General features: G+C 34.5%; 1 protein-coding gene across 4 annotated transcripts in view; it reads left to right on the top strand.

Moving 5' to 3' along the window:
• The window catches only part of bcas1 (brain enriched myelin associated protein 1), a 33,287-nt gene extending 18,250 nt beyond the window's left edge, over nt 1–15,037 (top strand). For 2 of the 4 annotated variants that reach the window (XM_056450033.1, XM_056450037.1), the window contains 4 exons: nt 2,901–3,026; nt 7,176–7,253; nt 10,518–10,727; nt 13,750–15,037. In XM_056450033.1, coding sequence (XP_056306008.1) covers nt 2,901–3,026; nt 7,176–7,253; nt 10,518–10,727; nt 13,750–13,815 — 480 coding nt within the window. In that variant the 3' untranslated portion in view covers nt 13,816–15,037. Of the gene's footprint in view, nt 1–1,576; nt 1,616–2,900; nt 3,027–7,175; nt 7,254–10,517; nt 10,728–13,749 lie in introns of all 4 variants that reach the window. The other 2 variants (XM_056450034.1, XM_056450038.1) reach the window with 2 other exon arrangements.
• Nucleotides 15,038–16,770: the final 1,733 nt, after the last annotated feature.

The following is a 16,770-nucleotide window of genomic DNA, read 5'->3' as shown; positions in this document are numbered from 1 at the left end:
TCAGGTGGACATTAGTACCCTTAGGATACACTTTTGTACCTTTAAGGTTCACTTTTGTACCTTTAAGTTACTATGAGGTAAGCATTTGTACTTTTTGGGTATTAAAGGGTTTTATAGTTTCAGCTCAAAACCCATCAGTTTATTTATTATACCTTTCAGAACATTGGAATTTTTGTGGCCTGTGCCTTTAATGCAAGTTCTCCCCTACCACCGTTCCCACATGCCTGTCAGAGTGTGCCTCAATCTCTGTCTTGGCTGTGTTAGATAAACAGCACAGTGACAGACATGAAGGAAGCAGATCGTACAATAGTACAGTAAGAACTTCCCTAATGAGTATTTGATGTATTTGTTGTGGAGTTCATTCAAGCCTTTCTGCAACAATGAGTCATATACACACACACACACACACACACAGTGCGCGCATTTACCTTTGCACTGTTTTTACACAGCGAAATGTGACAGGATACACATTAATATCCACTGCTTTATGGATATCCGTTATGTTAATAGCAAAATAAACCTGATTTACATCTAAAAACCGTGATTGAAACATCTTTCATAACTGAACATGCGGCTGTGGTGATAAAGACGGTAAAATCGCTGTAATTCCTTACAAATACATTTAAAAAGGTTTTAAACTGACTCTTGATCACATTTGATAATGGTTGATGATCACAGAGAGCTGAACAGATCTTTTAAACCCAGTTGCTTTGCACACGTTCTGTCTTGTTTATATGATTATAAGCGTTCCTACAGAGACATTTTAATATGCGGCAGTATGCGGCTGTCTCCTACATCACGTTGCAATGGGCCTCAAAATGGGAGGGATTTGGATCCAATTTTAACGTCAGGAAATTTTGAAAAAGAGACTTATTGTGTTTATATCACCCCAATATAACTGTGGACACATTATACCTGCACACAGTTCTGTCCAAACAGCTTACAAAAGATGATTTTCATCATAGGTGCCATTTAAAATGCACGTTTAAGGACCAGTTAGAAACAAATATGTACCTTTTAAAAAGTTACTGCACCAGTGACAGATTTTGTACCTTTATTTCTGAGTGTTAAATGGCAATAAATAAATCTGTTTTCAATCACAACAAACAAAAAACAGTTGGGGCCTTTTGGGAAAAAATGCTCTAAATGGGAAAAGCTTTATTTTATTTAAAAAAAGAAATGCTATCAGACCTAAAGCAAATATTAACATTCTTCTCAAAGCCTTATCTAAAAAAATCTGACAAATTTAGAATTTTTAAGTGGTCAAGTTAGTCTCAAATATGATTATTTCCAGCTACAGTGTTAAATGTGTCTGCAGTAATGCCATTGTGTAGCACAGGAAGCTGAGTGTAAATAAACATGAGTGAATGTCTGTAATGGTGAGCTCATGTTAGCAGCCGTCATTACCTCATGCTCAACTGTCGGCCAACTAAACCATCATCCTTACATCAGATTATTCAGCCGCTTTATAACCAGTGACTCTGTGTTTGCTTCTGCTAGAAGAAATGGCCACTGTAAAGTGCCATGGGAGATGTAGGTTATTGCCAAATTAATGCTAATATTTGCTTGCCTGCAGCCTGTTGAGGTGGAGGAGAAAAAGCCGGTTGAGGTTCAGGTAAATACATTAAGATGATCGATTGTCTGTTTGTGGGCTGCGGTGCTTGGGAATGTCTTCATGAATAAAATCATCTGTCTGCTCTTCGTATTTATGCAGTGGGCACTTTCTACAAGCAGGGTAAAAAAATAGTGTCTGTTTTCTACCTGATATGTAGATAGACAGACAGACAGACCGACTAGGATAAAAAAATAGTGTAAAAAAATAGTGTCTGTTGATTACCAGATAGATAGATAGATAGATAGATAGATAGATAGATAGATAGATAGATAGATAGATAGATAGATAGATAGATAGATAGATAGATAGATAGATAGATAGATAGATAGATAGATAGATAGAAAGAAAGAAACTGGATGGATGGAGGGATATACAGTAGATAGTTGGTTGGAACAATAGATATAGATGGATGGGTGGATGTAACGATGAATAGAATGATAGATAGATAGAACTATAGGATGGATAGAAAGATGGATGGTTGGACAAAACAACAGACAAATAAAATGACGGACGGACGGACGGACGGATGGACGGATAGATAGATAGATAGCTATTGACATGGAATTGAACGTACTGAACTACTGAAACATATTAAATACTTTATATAAAAGGCTTGGTGATGGCAGCTTAAAGACGCCTCTCAAATAGAGAATGACGTCACATGCATTGCTCAGGTGTCCGTTTTTCACAGACTTCAACAGTGTAAAAATCTTGATCATACTGTGGGTGTCATCTATCAAATCTGAGCTTTATTTTGTATTTTCTATTGGATTCAGGTCAGCTGTCTGGGCTTTCACTGCCTTTCTACACCTCCCTTTCTTCATGTGTTCAATATCTTTCCCTGCCTCATTTAATTTGATTGCACATAACTTTATTTGTAAACTAAGTTAAAATAGTTTATTTGCATATATGGATTCATTTGGTTATTATCAACATCTGGTGAAAAGGAAGTCAACAGCACCTTTAGAAGTATGTTTTCTGAGAAATATAGTGACGTGTTCAATACGTATTTCCCCCACTGTATATGTATAGTATAAACATTTTTTAACCCTCATTTAGAAAGTGCCACAGCAGTATTCGTTTAGATGAACAAATCAACATCTGCCGGAGTGCATCAGTAATCAGTAGTTTAGTGGGATGTGATCTGCTTTATCCTCTGCTTTAACTGACCATTTAATCATAAACTTCTCCACAATCAACTGACCTCCTTCTTTCATCCTGCTCTTCTCATGTGCTTCTACTGAAATAATCTTTTTTGTGCGTGTCTGTTGTTTGTCTATGACAGCAGGTAGACTCATCTAAGAGCAGCACTCTTGAGGCGGCCGCCAAACCTGAAGAGCCTCCAGCGCCAAAACCAGAAGAGAAGAAGCTGGAGAAGAAGTCGACTTTCGGGAACATGTTCAAACCCAAGGTAAATCCCTCATAAGCTCCAGCGCATCTGTGTGCAGGGTTTCTGTGGTGTTTAAGAAAAGTCTAAATTTGAAGAACAAAAAAAATTATTTGGCTTTAAAAATTCTTCCAATTATTTAATACCTAAGTCACCTTTACAAATTTGACATTAGAACCACAAATTATAGCTGGGTAATAGATTTTTTATCAAATAAAACAGTCTTCCAGTTTTAGTTTTTTTTTTACTAAAATGGTGTTGTTTGAAGGATCATAAAGCCCCCCTCTTTCAGTTCAAGTCTGCCTTAGAATTGAGAAATGAGTGGAAACCTGTGAGAAGAAGAAAGAAAGAGGAGAGCAAGCAACCGTCATTTATCAGTGGCCCATACTGACGCAAAATCTGAACCAATACCAATATGTGAGGAAAATGCAAGATTTTTCAATTTAAAGAGTGCTCATTTTAAAAAGAAAATTGATACATGCATACTTACATACCTAAGGTACCTAAAAGTTGAGGAAGTTGATGAGAATTATTTATAGGGTTGGGTACCGAAACCCAGTGCCATTATAGCACTGGTACCTTTGTAACCGGTATGTACCGCACCGAATCAGCATATGAATTTCAGTGTCATTGGTGCTGCGACAAGGACGTAAGAAGCATCAAGGGGTCCATCAAAGGCACGTATAGATACGCATTGTGTCCCACCATCTCTAAACATTTAGTTCTAAACAACTTTGAGGAATACGGACAGGTGATGTAAGGTGTTTGCTCTTGTTGCTTAGGAAACAGAAACACACAACACACGCAGACAGCGCATTCGGAGAGCGACTCTCTTCAGATCAACACGCATCATCGCGTTCATCAAATTCTCTTAAACTAAGCGTTCTAAAGAGTATTTTACAAGCAAGGATTCTGACACAGCAACGTGAAGCAGACGCTTTACAAAAGTTTTGTGTAAGGGGAAACACGTCAAACTTAAAGAAACATTTGAGGCCTCATGGAATCAACTTAAAGGCAGAGGAATGCACTGTCTCTGAAAGCTTGCGACATCATCTGGCACTTTTTTCAATGAGTCTGTATATGGACACCAATGCTCTGATTTTAATATGATTTAGACAATACTCTGATTAAGAGTCTAGACTACTATGTAAACAGTGATTTTTGATTACCTTAAAGGACCACAGACACGTTTTTTTTCTTTCTATTCCGTGTGGTATCAAATTCCATTAAAAGAGCACTCTTCCACCAGTCCTTACTTAATGCTCGCATCAAATACTTCAGTTTGTCACGGGGGCATGAATGAAATGTTCCTGAATGAAAATAAAACTGCAGTTAAACTCGAAAAATTAAAAATGAAACACCTGAAATTACATGAAACTCTGGAGGAAACATGGATAGATCGATTAATGTCATTGCGTTACCGCGCTATGTACTATAACATGTAAGACGGGATCATGAAAGGAACATTCAAAAAGCAACTCATGTAAACACCTTCATCATATTATTGGCTTATTTAGATTAAGGCAAATCATTAGATCACTGATAACCATGTAAACATAGTCACAAGCCCCAACCCTAGAAAAAAGGAGTTCAGTATTTTGCTATTTCACAGGTTAGTAGTAAGCTAATGTAATTTCATAATGCAAATCATAAATTCCTGCTAACAAACAAATGATCAAAGGAAATATATTAATGTAACTCAAATATATAAAATATGAATTGATGTTTACTTTAATTATATTGTTCTTTGAAAATTATTTTTAAAAAGATTTTGTCAAATAAAAGATTTTCCTAGAGTCATCCACCATAATTTTGTGGCTCAAAAGTATCGGTTCAGGCAACGATTTTGCACCGATACCGTTTTGAAAGTATCGGTTTAGCACCGGTATCGAAATAACCCCAAACGATACCCAACCCTAATTATTCATATTATTTATTAAACTACACAAAATTTGAATTTTATTAACGTCTATCCCCAACCCAACCTTAAATGCAACCCTCACAGTAATATAAAAACAGTACCTATACAGAGAATTGTTCCTATTATTTAATAAATTATCTATTAAATTGTATTGTATTAATGTCTACCCCAAGCATTAACCCAACCCTCACAGTAATGTAAACACAATCATTATTGTTGTACAGATTTACCAAAATAATGCTATATTGATGTGAGTATCTACAGCCTTATCCCTTCTAGACTTTACCCACTGGAGCATTTGAATGGCGTGTGAATCCTCTGTCAGATCAGCTGATAGATACAGCTTTCGAAAGCTCCAGTGTCTGTGATTTTTTTTTTTTAACCGGCGGTCAATTGCACAATGGCCAATCAGCTCTGTTCAGGAATCCTGTTTTTTAAAACAAGCTTCAGTACAGACTTGTAGAAGTCATCACCATGGCCCATATCTCATAGGATAAGAAAACGTTTACTCTTATAAATAATAATTAGACACAGACACACCATCAGAATTGCTCTCAGTAATACACATCATTAAAGCAATAGCTATTAACCAATTGTTCCTTACAATTAAAACTGACAGATGCTATTGTTGTGTTTGTTGATGTTCAACAGACACAAATCTCTTAATCTAAACTTTAGTCCAGAATTTCATGAGCCTTTAAACCCGCAAAATAGCTTGGATCAGCAATAATGTATTAGCAATGGTGTAAAGTAACTGATTACAAATAATCAAACTACTGTAATTGAATAGTTTTTCTTAGGAGTTGTCATTTACTAAGTAGTTTTAAAGGATGTGTACTTTTACTTTCCCTTGAGTACATTTTTAGTGCAGTATCTGTACTTTTATTCCATTATTTTCCTTCAACCTGCAGTCACTACTTTGTTTGTTCTTGGCTATGGGGATTAGAAAAATCAGTCCTGTGATTCCTGTCCAATCAAATCACACATAGAAGATAAATCACATTATAATGAACTACCTCAAGACATGGGAGATTTATAAATGCAGCAAACTGATTGGAAGGATTAAAAGTGTCCAAGAAGATGTCCAAGATCTTTACACGCATTGACCCAGAGACTGTTTAGGTGCACATCACTGATGAGAAGATGACAGATGTTTACAGTATGATGACTGAAATGGTCCTAAACACCCTGCAGGCACAAAATGTCAACATGACTTCAGATTGACGTTGTACCCCAACATTTTTATTTGGAAAGGAAAATTGCTTTAAGGTCAGAACTCAATGTCAGGCTGACGTCAATGTCCAACATTCAACCTAAAAAAAATAACCCAAATATCTATGTCTAAGGATGTTACAACTTGACGCTGTGTGGACGTTACCACTATGACGTCTATCAGATGTTGAATTTTATCTGACATCAACATGACGTTGGTTTAAGATATTGGTTCGACGTTGGATTTTCGTCAGTTTCTAACAACCTAAAATTGACCAAATATCAACATCATTTGGCGTCATTATTGGAAATATCAAAACAACATTGTCCTTAGACGCTGGCTAGACATTAAATTTTGGTCACCTGACGTCAAAAACCTAAATCAAACCTAATAATAACGTCTTATGACGTTGTGTGCCTGCGGGACTATAACTAAATGCACTACAGAATGTTACGTTTACACACATCCATAAATTACATGAAAATGCACCAGCTTTTTACAGCATAATCTACATAATTTTCATTACTATTCTTGAGTAGTTTTGAAAGGTCTACTTTTTACTCATACTTTGAGTAATATTTACAACAGAAGTACTGTTACTCTACTTGCACTACATTTTCGGCAAGTAACGGTACTTTTACTTAAGTATGATTTTCCAGTACTCTTTATACCACTGCATATTAGCCCTTTATAGGGCACTCGTTGAAATACTAATCAGGAAAAACCCTGGAGTTTTACTAAGGGATATTACAAAACTTTTTTATGACCTAAAAAACAATTCTATTGTAATGATGGTCAATGAAGTTACCATGTATGGTTTTTCGCCAAATAATGAACTAAAAAGTCATTCAAAACTGTAAGCGCCAGCCAGACACACTAAGCTATAGCATAGCACAGAATTTGACATTACAAAAAGCTCCAATTTACTTTAGAATGGTGTCAAAAAGTGTTTAACTGGGACCTGCAGAAACCCTGTGTGTGTGTGAGTGAGTCTCAGGTTGTGTGTGTGCGTGCAGTAACAGGTTTGTGTGAATTTGAGGTACTGCTAGGTCAGGTGAGCTCTAGGATCCAGGCAGTGGCGTCCAGCGCTCGTGTGTCCCTCATGTCTGCTGGAGCGGTAAATCACACCAGATACAGTGGCCCCACAGATCTAACCACACTCACTCACTGACCCAATGATTGAACGATTAATTGATTGATTGATTCTGCTGCGCCAGCTCATGTTTGTGTTGCTGCAAGCCTCATATGAAGTGTCAGTGGTTCAGTTATTAATAATTAAAAGTATGTCAGTATTTCAGCAGTGTAACAGAGCCTGTTCTGAGTAATTCAGCTCTAATGAAGTCTGTCACTCTCATTTCTGTCATTCTTTTGTCCATTTAAGCTTGTATGTTTACTTTCTTTTCAAATTATCTATCTATCTATCTATCTATCTATCTATCTATCTATCTATCTATCTATCTATCTATCTATCTATCTATCTATCTATCTATCTATCTATCTATCTATCTATCTATCTATCTATCTATCTATCTATCTGTCCGTCTGTCTGTCTGTCTGTCTGTCTGTCTTCCATCCATCCGTCCGTCTGTCTGTCTGTCCATCTATCTATCTATCTAACTGTCTGTCTTCCATCCGTCTGTCCGTCCGTCCGTCTGTCTGTCTGTTTGTCTGTCAGTCTGTCTGTCTGTCTAACTTTTTATGCTTTTTCTTGTCCATCCATCTGTCTGTCTGTCTGTTTTCCATCCATCCTTCCGTTCGTCCATCCGTCTGTCTGTCTGTCTGTCTGTCTTCCATCCGTCTGTCTGTCTATCTATCTATCTATCTATCTATCTATCTATCTATCTATCTATCTATCTATCTATCTATCTATCTATCTATCTATCTATCTATCTATGTCTGTCTGTCTGTCTGTCTGTCTGTCTGTCTGTCTGTCTGTCTGTCTGTCTCTCTCTCTCTCTCTCTCTCTCTCTCTCTCTCTCTCTCTCTCTCTCTCTCTCTCTCTCTCTCTCTGTCTGTCTGTCTGTCTGTCTGTATGCCGTCCATCCATCTGTCTATCTATCTATAGTCTGTTGGTCTGTCTGTCTGCCATCCGTCTGTCCGTCTATCTATCTATCTATAGTCGGTCTGTCTGTCTGTCTGTCTGTCTGTCTTCTATCCGTCCGTCCGTCCGTCTATCTACAGTATTGTCTGTCTGTCTGTCTGTCTTCCATCTGTCCGTCTGTCCGTCCATCTTTCTATAGTCTGTCTGTCTGTCTGTCTTCCATCCGTCTGTCTGTCCGTTTATCTATCTTTCTATCTATCTATCTATCCATCTGTCTGTCTGTCTGTCTGTCTGTCTTTCTGTTTTCCATCCATCTGTCCGTCCATCTGTCTATCTATAGTCTGTCTGTCTGTCTTCCGTCTGTCTATCTATCTATCTATAGTCGGTCTGTCTGTCTGTCTGTCTGTCTGTCTGTCTTTCATCAATCAGTCCATTCTTCCATTTCACTCTTTTCAGTTTTTGCTCTTCCTTCATTTGATCTTGCATTTTTATTCACTTTTTATTGTTTAAATTTGATACACCTGTCTGCAGTTTGTTTCTCTCATTTTGATTTCATTTGGTTCTTTCCTTTGTTTTTAATTCTTAAATTTGTTCATTCATATGTGTTCATTCACTAATTTATTTATCTTTTGTGTTCTTCCTGGCTTTTCTTTAATGTTTATTTGTTTTTTCATTCGTTTCTTTCATACTTATCAGTATTTCCTCATTCCTTCTTTTATTTATTTATTGGTTTGTTCCGTTTCTTTCATTCTTTAAAATTAATTATTTTCCTTTTTTTCCTTCTCTTTTGCTTTCTTTTCTTTTTGTGTTTGTGCTTTGATTTGTTTGCTAATGAAATTGGTGTAATATATTTGTATATTTTGTGCAGCAGCTTTGCTGTTATCTTTTTGTGACTTTTTAAATATGCTATTATATATGTCATTACATGTAATTTTATTCATTATTTTTCAGTATGTTAAAAGTTTGGGGTCGGTAAAATTGAATTGAAACATATTTGTCTTACTCACAAAGGATACATTCATTTTTTAATTCAATTCATCTTTATTTGTATAGCGCTTTTACAATGTAGATTGTGTCAGCAGCTTCACATAGATTATATATCTACATAGAAGACTCATTTAACTGATAAAAAAGGTAATTTTCTCAAATACCATTAAATTTGAATATTATAGGGTATATGCAGACGTATCCTGAAGGACTTTTAATTTTTCAGTAACCTGTGCCAAGCGCTTTTGGTGAACTATATGCAGTTACAAAATCGACGCTTTTAAAGTCTGTTTTCTTTCAAAATCAGTGATTTTTGATACCGATAATTTATGGGTATGGAAGGAAACACTTGCTATACATGTACCCTATTTCAATCAATCTAATATGCTCATTCTGTGCTGCTTTCTCTATATTTCCAATATTTCTTAGAAGTTCTTGAAGTTTAAAATACATTCCATCTTTTGTCAAATAAATTTTTTGCACAATTTAATGCATCCTGTAAACAGGATGTAAACAGTTTTAACTTATAAGTAATATTTGTGTTATGCTCTTTTTAAACTTGTACTGACACCAAACTTTTTAACATGATTGTGTTATATATATATATACAGTCAAGGCCAAAATTATTCACACCCCTGGCAGATTCGGAGTGAAAGTTACATTTATTCAACCAGCAAGTTTTTTGACCAGAAATGACACAGGCTTCTCCCAAAAAATATTTAGATGATGGACAAGAGGCATCATTTTATATTTATATATATATATATATATATATATATATATATATATATATATATATATATATATATATATATATATATATGTGTGTGTGTGTATATATATATATATATATATATATATATATATATATATATATGTATGTGTATATATATATATATATATATATATATATATATATATATATATATATATATGTATATATGTATATATATATATATATATATATATATATATATATATATATATATATATATATATATATATATATATATATATACATATATATATGTATGTATATATATATATATATATATATATATGTATGTATATATATATATATATATATATATATATATATATATGTATGTATGTATGTATATATATATATGAATTGAATTTCTGCCATGTGATTGGCTGATTAGAAATTGTGTTAACGAGCAGTTGGACAGGTGTGCCTAATAAAGTAGCCGGTATATATATATTTCAGTTTTTATTTAGATTTGAGCAAAAACTTCAAGTCAGAATTTTCCAGCTATGTGAATAATTTCAGGTTTGACTCTGTCTATATATAGTATGCATTTCATTAACCATAATAAATGTATATTAACCCAGGCATCAGAATCCAAGAAGGAGACGGCAGCTCCAGCTCCAGTGGCAGAAGCTGCTCCACCTGTAAAAGCCAAAGAAGAGCCAAAACCTGCCGCTCCATCAGCACCACAACCGGCCCAGGACAACAAATCAGTCGCAAGCACAGACGCCTCCCCCAACATGCCCCGAAAACTGGAGAAGAGGAACTCGCTGCAGCTCTTCTTCAAAAACCTGGTTAAGTAGAAACACAAGAGAGTAGAGAGAGTTGATCCAGGACACATCTGCAATCTGTGTAGTTTAACTGTATGTAGTTAAATGCTGTCGAGAAAACATTTAGCCCTTCTGTCCGACATCTAACCATCCTGATTATTTTGGTTTGTGCTTGTTAGCTATAAAATAATCGTAATGATCTTCGAGGTGATGAACTTAACACTAGAATCAACATTGACAGTGTATGGACACTAGATGGCATCAGTTTCCACCATCACATAAACACCAGCCCTTATTTATATTATTCTGCTTTAATAAGTTCTGATTTAAATAATGTGTATTAAATGATGATTCAAATATTTTAAAAGGTTTGTAAGAATCTTTAATTAAACTAAGCACAAACAAATATATATAATAGCACTCTATTTTGCAGTTATGTGTACTTGTTGTATTAATTACTCATGGCAGATGGTGATTTTATTGCTTTTCCAGTACAAACATTCTTAAATCAAGATACATTTGCATTCAAGTAGAATAACTTAATGCATTTTATTCATTTTTTTAAGTCATTTAATTATTAAAACAAGAAAGAAATGTCTGCTAGTGGCCCCAGAAGCATAAATATAATTAATTATTATTAGGTATTTGTAAATATAGATGTAAATCCATTACATTTGATTAATTTGCTCATCTTGTATCTTGATTTAGAAATGTTTCGATTTTTGAACTGTAAAGCAATTCAAAAGTACAGAGTAAGACGTTTGTTTTTGCTGTGTAATAACTAGGTACTAACCCTAAAGCTAATGTTAACCTGGTTTATGCTACTAGAAGTTTCTTAAGTGCACAAAATGTAAAAGAAAGTGCAGACTAAACATTACGTTATATTTTTGTTGCATGAAATCTAATAATATTGCATGAAATCTCATCATCTGTGTATATTAATCAAATTCTTGCTGCCATGTGCTTCAAGTTCCTAAATAAAAAGTCATTTGTGTCGTGTAATTATGCACAGTTATGTGATGATTACAGTAAGTGTTAAAGGTATGAAATTATCATTGCATCAGGGCCAGAAATTGCCAGAGGTAACCAATCACGATACCACTAATGTTACAAAAGTTGCAGCAGAGTGGAACATAGAAACCCAATGCAATCTTCGGCAGTTCGTAAGTTTTTTTTTAGTGGCTAATTTGTATTTATTTGTACAATCTCATTTGTACATTTTCTGACATTTTAGTCTTCCAGAATGAGGGTTAGGGGTGGGGTTTGGTGGCACACCTCCTTTTAAAAATGTTACATTTTCATATGAATGAAGTGATTTGAATTTGTACGAATTAGCCTCTTTTCTGACAATACTTAAAACAGTTACTTTTCCTCGTGAAATCGGGCAGAGAAATTGGCCAGCTTGTTAGCGGTAACCAGTGTGGGCGGGGCTGATAGCAAAAGGGGTGGAGCGAGTGAAGGAGCATGGGATAGATACTTTTGTTTTGTGTTTATTTAAAGGTGTTAAATATTTGCTGGTTTCCCCTTTTTTCTTCTATGAATGAGTTTGAGCTACTGCTACAGTAGCATCACACACATTAAACAAAGGCAAAGTGGAACATGGAAGTCCAACACAATCTTACAGCAATTCGTAACTTTTTGATTTAGTGGCTAATTCGTTTTAGCTTGTTCAATCTCATTTGTACATCTTATGACAATTTGCTCATCCTCCAATGAGGGCTAGGGGTAGGGTTTGGAGGCACACCTCCTTTTAGAAATAGTATGTTTTCATACAAATTAAGTGATATGAATTTGTACAAATTAGCCACTCTTCTGACAATACGTAAAATAGTTACTTTGCTTGTGAGATCGGGCAGAGAAATTGGCTGGCTTGGTAGCGGTAACGAGTGTGGGTGGGGCCAAGAGCCAAAGGGATGGAGTGAGTGAAGGAGCATGGGATAGATACTTTTGTTTTGTGTTTATTTTAAGTTGGTAAATGTTTACTGGTTTTCACCTCTTTCTTCCCTGAATGAGTTTGAGCTACTGCTACAGTAGCATCACACACATTAAACAAAGGCAAAGTGGAACATGGAAATCCAACACAATCTTACTGCAATTCGTAACTTTTTGATTTAGTGGCTACTTCCTATTAATTTGTACAGTCTTATTTATCACTCTAGTATGATTTGCTCATCCTACAATAAGGGTTAGGTGTGTGGTTTTGGAGGCACACCCCCTTTAAAAAATTGTACATAAAAGTAACGAGTGTGGGCGGGACCAAGAGCCCAAAGGGGTGGAGCAAGTAAAGAAGCATGGGATGGATACCTTTGTTTTGTGTTTATTTTAAGATGTTAAAGAAACTTTGAAAAGTGGAATATTTCATAACATTTTCGTCGACAATTCGTAACTTTCGTAACCGTATTCATTTGTACAATCTCGTTTGAATATTTTAGTATGATTTGCCTATCCCCCACTGAGGGTTAGGGTGGGCTATGGAGCCATGCCTCTTTTTAAATATTTTAGGTTTTCATACAAATTAAGTAGTATTTGTATGAATTAGTAACTTTTCTGACCATACATATATTAGCAATGTTTCCTTATGGAGAAACTCCTCTGCCTACAATCACTTCGAAAGTAAAACAAAATGCAGAAGTATAAATGCTCAAAACAGCATCGGCTACGTGCAAAGTATGCGCCTTGGGGTACGCTGATCACTTGACACAGAAATATAAATCAGCCTTTATGGAGCACGCTTGCTTATAAATAACCTTAACACTAACATACTGATACTACTACCCAAGGGACTTTAATTTCTCACCCTGCGCTTCATATATAACCCAAATAATAAATCATACATATTCACATGCTATACTAAATCTGCGCTTAAAGGGACGTGTTGGAGCAGGATCTACTGTTGACACTTTAGCAAATAAGGCAGCAGTTGTCAGACAGGTTGCGAGGGGTTTTGCTTCAGGCAGCATTACAGACGACGAGCAGTAAAAAAACAAACACTTCCTTGCTGAATTGGGATCACTAATGTTGCATTATGCGTTGGTGTGTCTCACAGGGCCAAAAACGCCATTCTGATGCCGGAGTGCAAACGGAGCCTGTGGCACCCGAGAAGGCCAAATAAAACCCCCGACTTTGTTCTGAACGTTCATCTTTGCCAAAACCCTTGGCGAGCTTCCAAATAGAAACATTCATTTAAATGTCACGAGCAAACGTTGGGCCCAATTTAAAGCAATTAATTTCAGTTATCTAAATCTAAATCTGAAGTTACGCCATGCATTGTTGATGGAGAGCAAAAGTAAGTGTTTGGATATTTCCTGTTAAGCAAGTGCTATTTGTGTTTTTGAATGGAGGGACTAACTTGTGGTGTTTGCCCACAAAGAAACATGTCAGAGTTGCGTAATGTGGCTTTTGATGGGAAAGTGAAAGTGAAAATGTAACTCTACTTTTAAGATACAAATCTCTTCCTTATATTCTGTGCATGTTCAAATGTAAAAATATATAAGATATGTCAACTAACGCTATACTTGCATTGCACATTAAACTTCATTTTCACCTGAACAAAGCATGTAACATGCTTGTTTGCACGTGAAAAGTATTTCTGTAATCACACACATCTGACTGCAAAAACTATGACCCATAAATAGCTTTTTTCAATCGATGTGCTCATTGAAACTCCACTGTAAGTGCATAAAGCCTGAATTGCTCATCATAGAAACACCATATATTACAACTTGCTTCAATGCAACTGTTATTTTTCTTTCTTGCATTGTTTTCTAGTACTAACATGTAATGCTTAAAATATGAAAAACATTGTCAATGAATGGGGTCAGCCATTTTTTTAGTAATTGTTTTCAGAATGTTTAGATATTTATACTGGAAAAACCATATATGTCATTTATTTGCTACCCAGATTTCATCTTTTTTTAAAACTTTGCTTTCATTTCCACTTATAAAAAGCTAGCAAATAGGTTATTAAGTTTATCTTGTTAAAAAGCTTTATCCGTTTGTCTTTTTTCTTGCTTGACTGTCCTGACCAGGGGAGACTAATAGAAAATGAAGCTTTTTAAATGTTCAAGATGTTTTTCCCCCATGAACACGTCACTTGCTATTAGAACATTATATAAAGTGTTATACAGTTATGCAGTATACAATGTACATCCAACTCTCTTCTATAGTCACATACTGTATGTTATACGGTTTCCTTTCTAATGTTGTCTACATTTGTAAAGAATAGATGGGCCTAATTCAGACGATATCTATCAGTCTTAGACATTCTGTATCTCCTTTGTTGCATCTTTAACCAATTTATACAAATAAAAAAATCATTTGTTTCCTCTTTAAAATGACTCATTCTATATTTAAAACTGTATATATATATATATATATATATATATATATATATATATATATATATATATATATATATATATATATATATATATATATATATATACATATATATATATATATATATATATATATATATATATATATATATATATATATATATATATATATATATAAATATACAGTTGAAGTCAGTATTATTAGCCCCCCTGAATTATTAGCCCTGTTTATTTTTCCCCCAATTTCTGTTTAACGGAGAGATTTTTTCAACACATTTCTAAACATAATAGTTTTAATAACTCATTTCTAATAACTGATTTATTTTATCTTTGCCATGATGACAGTAAATAATATTTGACTACATATTTTTCAAGACACTTCTATACAGCTTAAAGAGACATTTAAAGGCTTAACTAGGTTAGTTAGGTTAACTAGGCAGGATAGGGTAATTAGGCAAGATATTGTATAACAGTGATTTGTTCTGGAGACAATCGAAAAAAATTTTTGCTTAAAGGGGCTAATAATTTTGACTTTAAAATGGTTCATAAAAAGTTAAAAACTGCTTTTATTCTAGCCGAAATAAAACAAATAAGATTTTTTCCAGAAGAAAAATTATTATCAGACATAATGTGAAAATTCCCTTGCTCTGTTAAACATAATTTAGGAAATATTTAAAAAAGAATTATTTATATATATATATATATATATATATATATATATATATATATATATATATATATATATATATATATATATATATATATATATATATATATATATATATATATATATATATATATATATATATAGCGCAAATGCAAGTTTTAGGAACAATAAATAGTAACTTTATAACTAAATAAATAAATAATAACTTTAGTTATTTTTTTAATCTAGTTGATCATTTGGTATCAGAAGTGGCTCATATAAAAGGCAAAGGCCTTTAGATTACGCTTATTTTACCAAAATAAAATATAATCATGCCTTGATTTTGAAATAGGACAGTAAGTTCTGACTTTGCTTAGACATGAGTCTTGTCACTTAACAGAAATAATGTACAATATAGAATATAAAGTCATGGTGCAGTGGAAAAAGAATGAATATTGTTAATGACTCCCATGAGCTTGGAGGACTGCATCCATACATCTCTGCAATGACTCAAATAACTGATTAATAAAGTCATCTGGAATGGCAAAGAAAGTGTTCTTGCAGGACTCCCAGAGTTCATCAAGATTCTTTGGTTTCATCTTCAATGCCTCCTCCTTCATCTTACCCCAGACATGCTCAATAATGTTCATGTCTGGTGACTGGGCTGGCCAATCCTGGAGCTTCTTGACCTTCTTTGCTTTCAGGAACTTTGATGTTGAGGCTGAAGTATGAGAAGAAGCGCTATCCTGCTGAAGAATTTGCCCTCTCCTGTTGTTTGTAATGTAATGGGCAGCACAAATGTCTTGTTACTTCAGACTGTTGATGTTGCCATCCACTCCACAGATCTCTCGCATGCCCCCATACTGAATGTAACCCCAAACCATGACGACAAGACTTATGTCAAGTAAAATAATGTAAGCTGAATAAATTTGATTTAACTTAAAAGTAATGAAGGCAGAAACTATTTTTGTTTACAGTGTATGTGGTTGTTAGTCACTCATGATAAATTACGATTGAGGCAAAAGCTCATTTCTGCAATAGTTTACTTTTAAAGGGCAGATATTTGCAGAGAGCATTATGTCAG

This window comes from Danio aesculapii, chromosome 23, assembly GCF_903798145.1.
Source record: "Danio aesculapii chromosome 23, fDanAes4.1, whole genome shotgun sequence".
Classification (NCBI taxonomy): domain Eukaryota; kingdom Metazoa; phylum Chordata; class Actinopteri; order Cypriniformes; family Danionidae; genus Danio; species Danio aesculapii.
The sequence above is the reverse complement of the archived record's forward strand: the minus strand, read 5'-3'. Positions and strand labels throughout refer to the sequence as shown.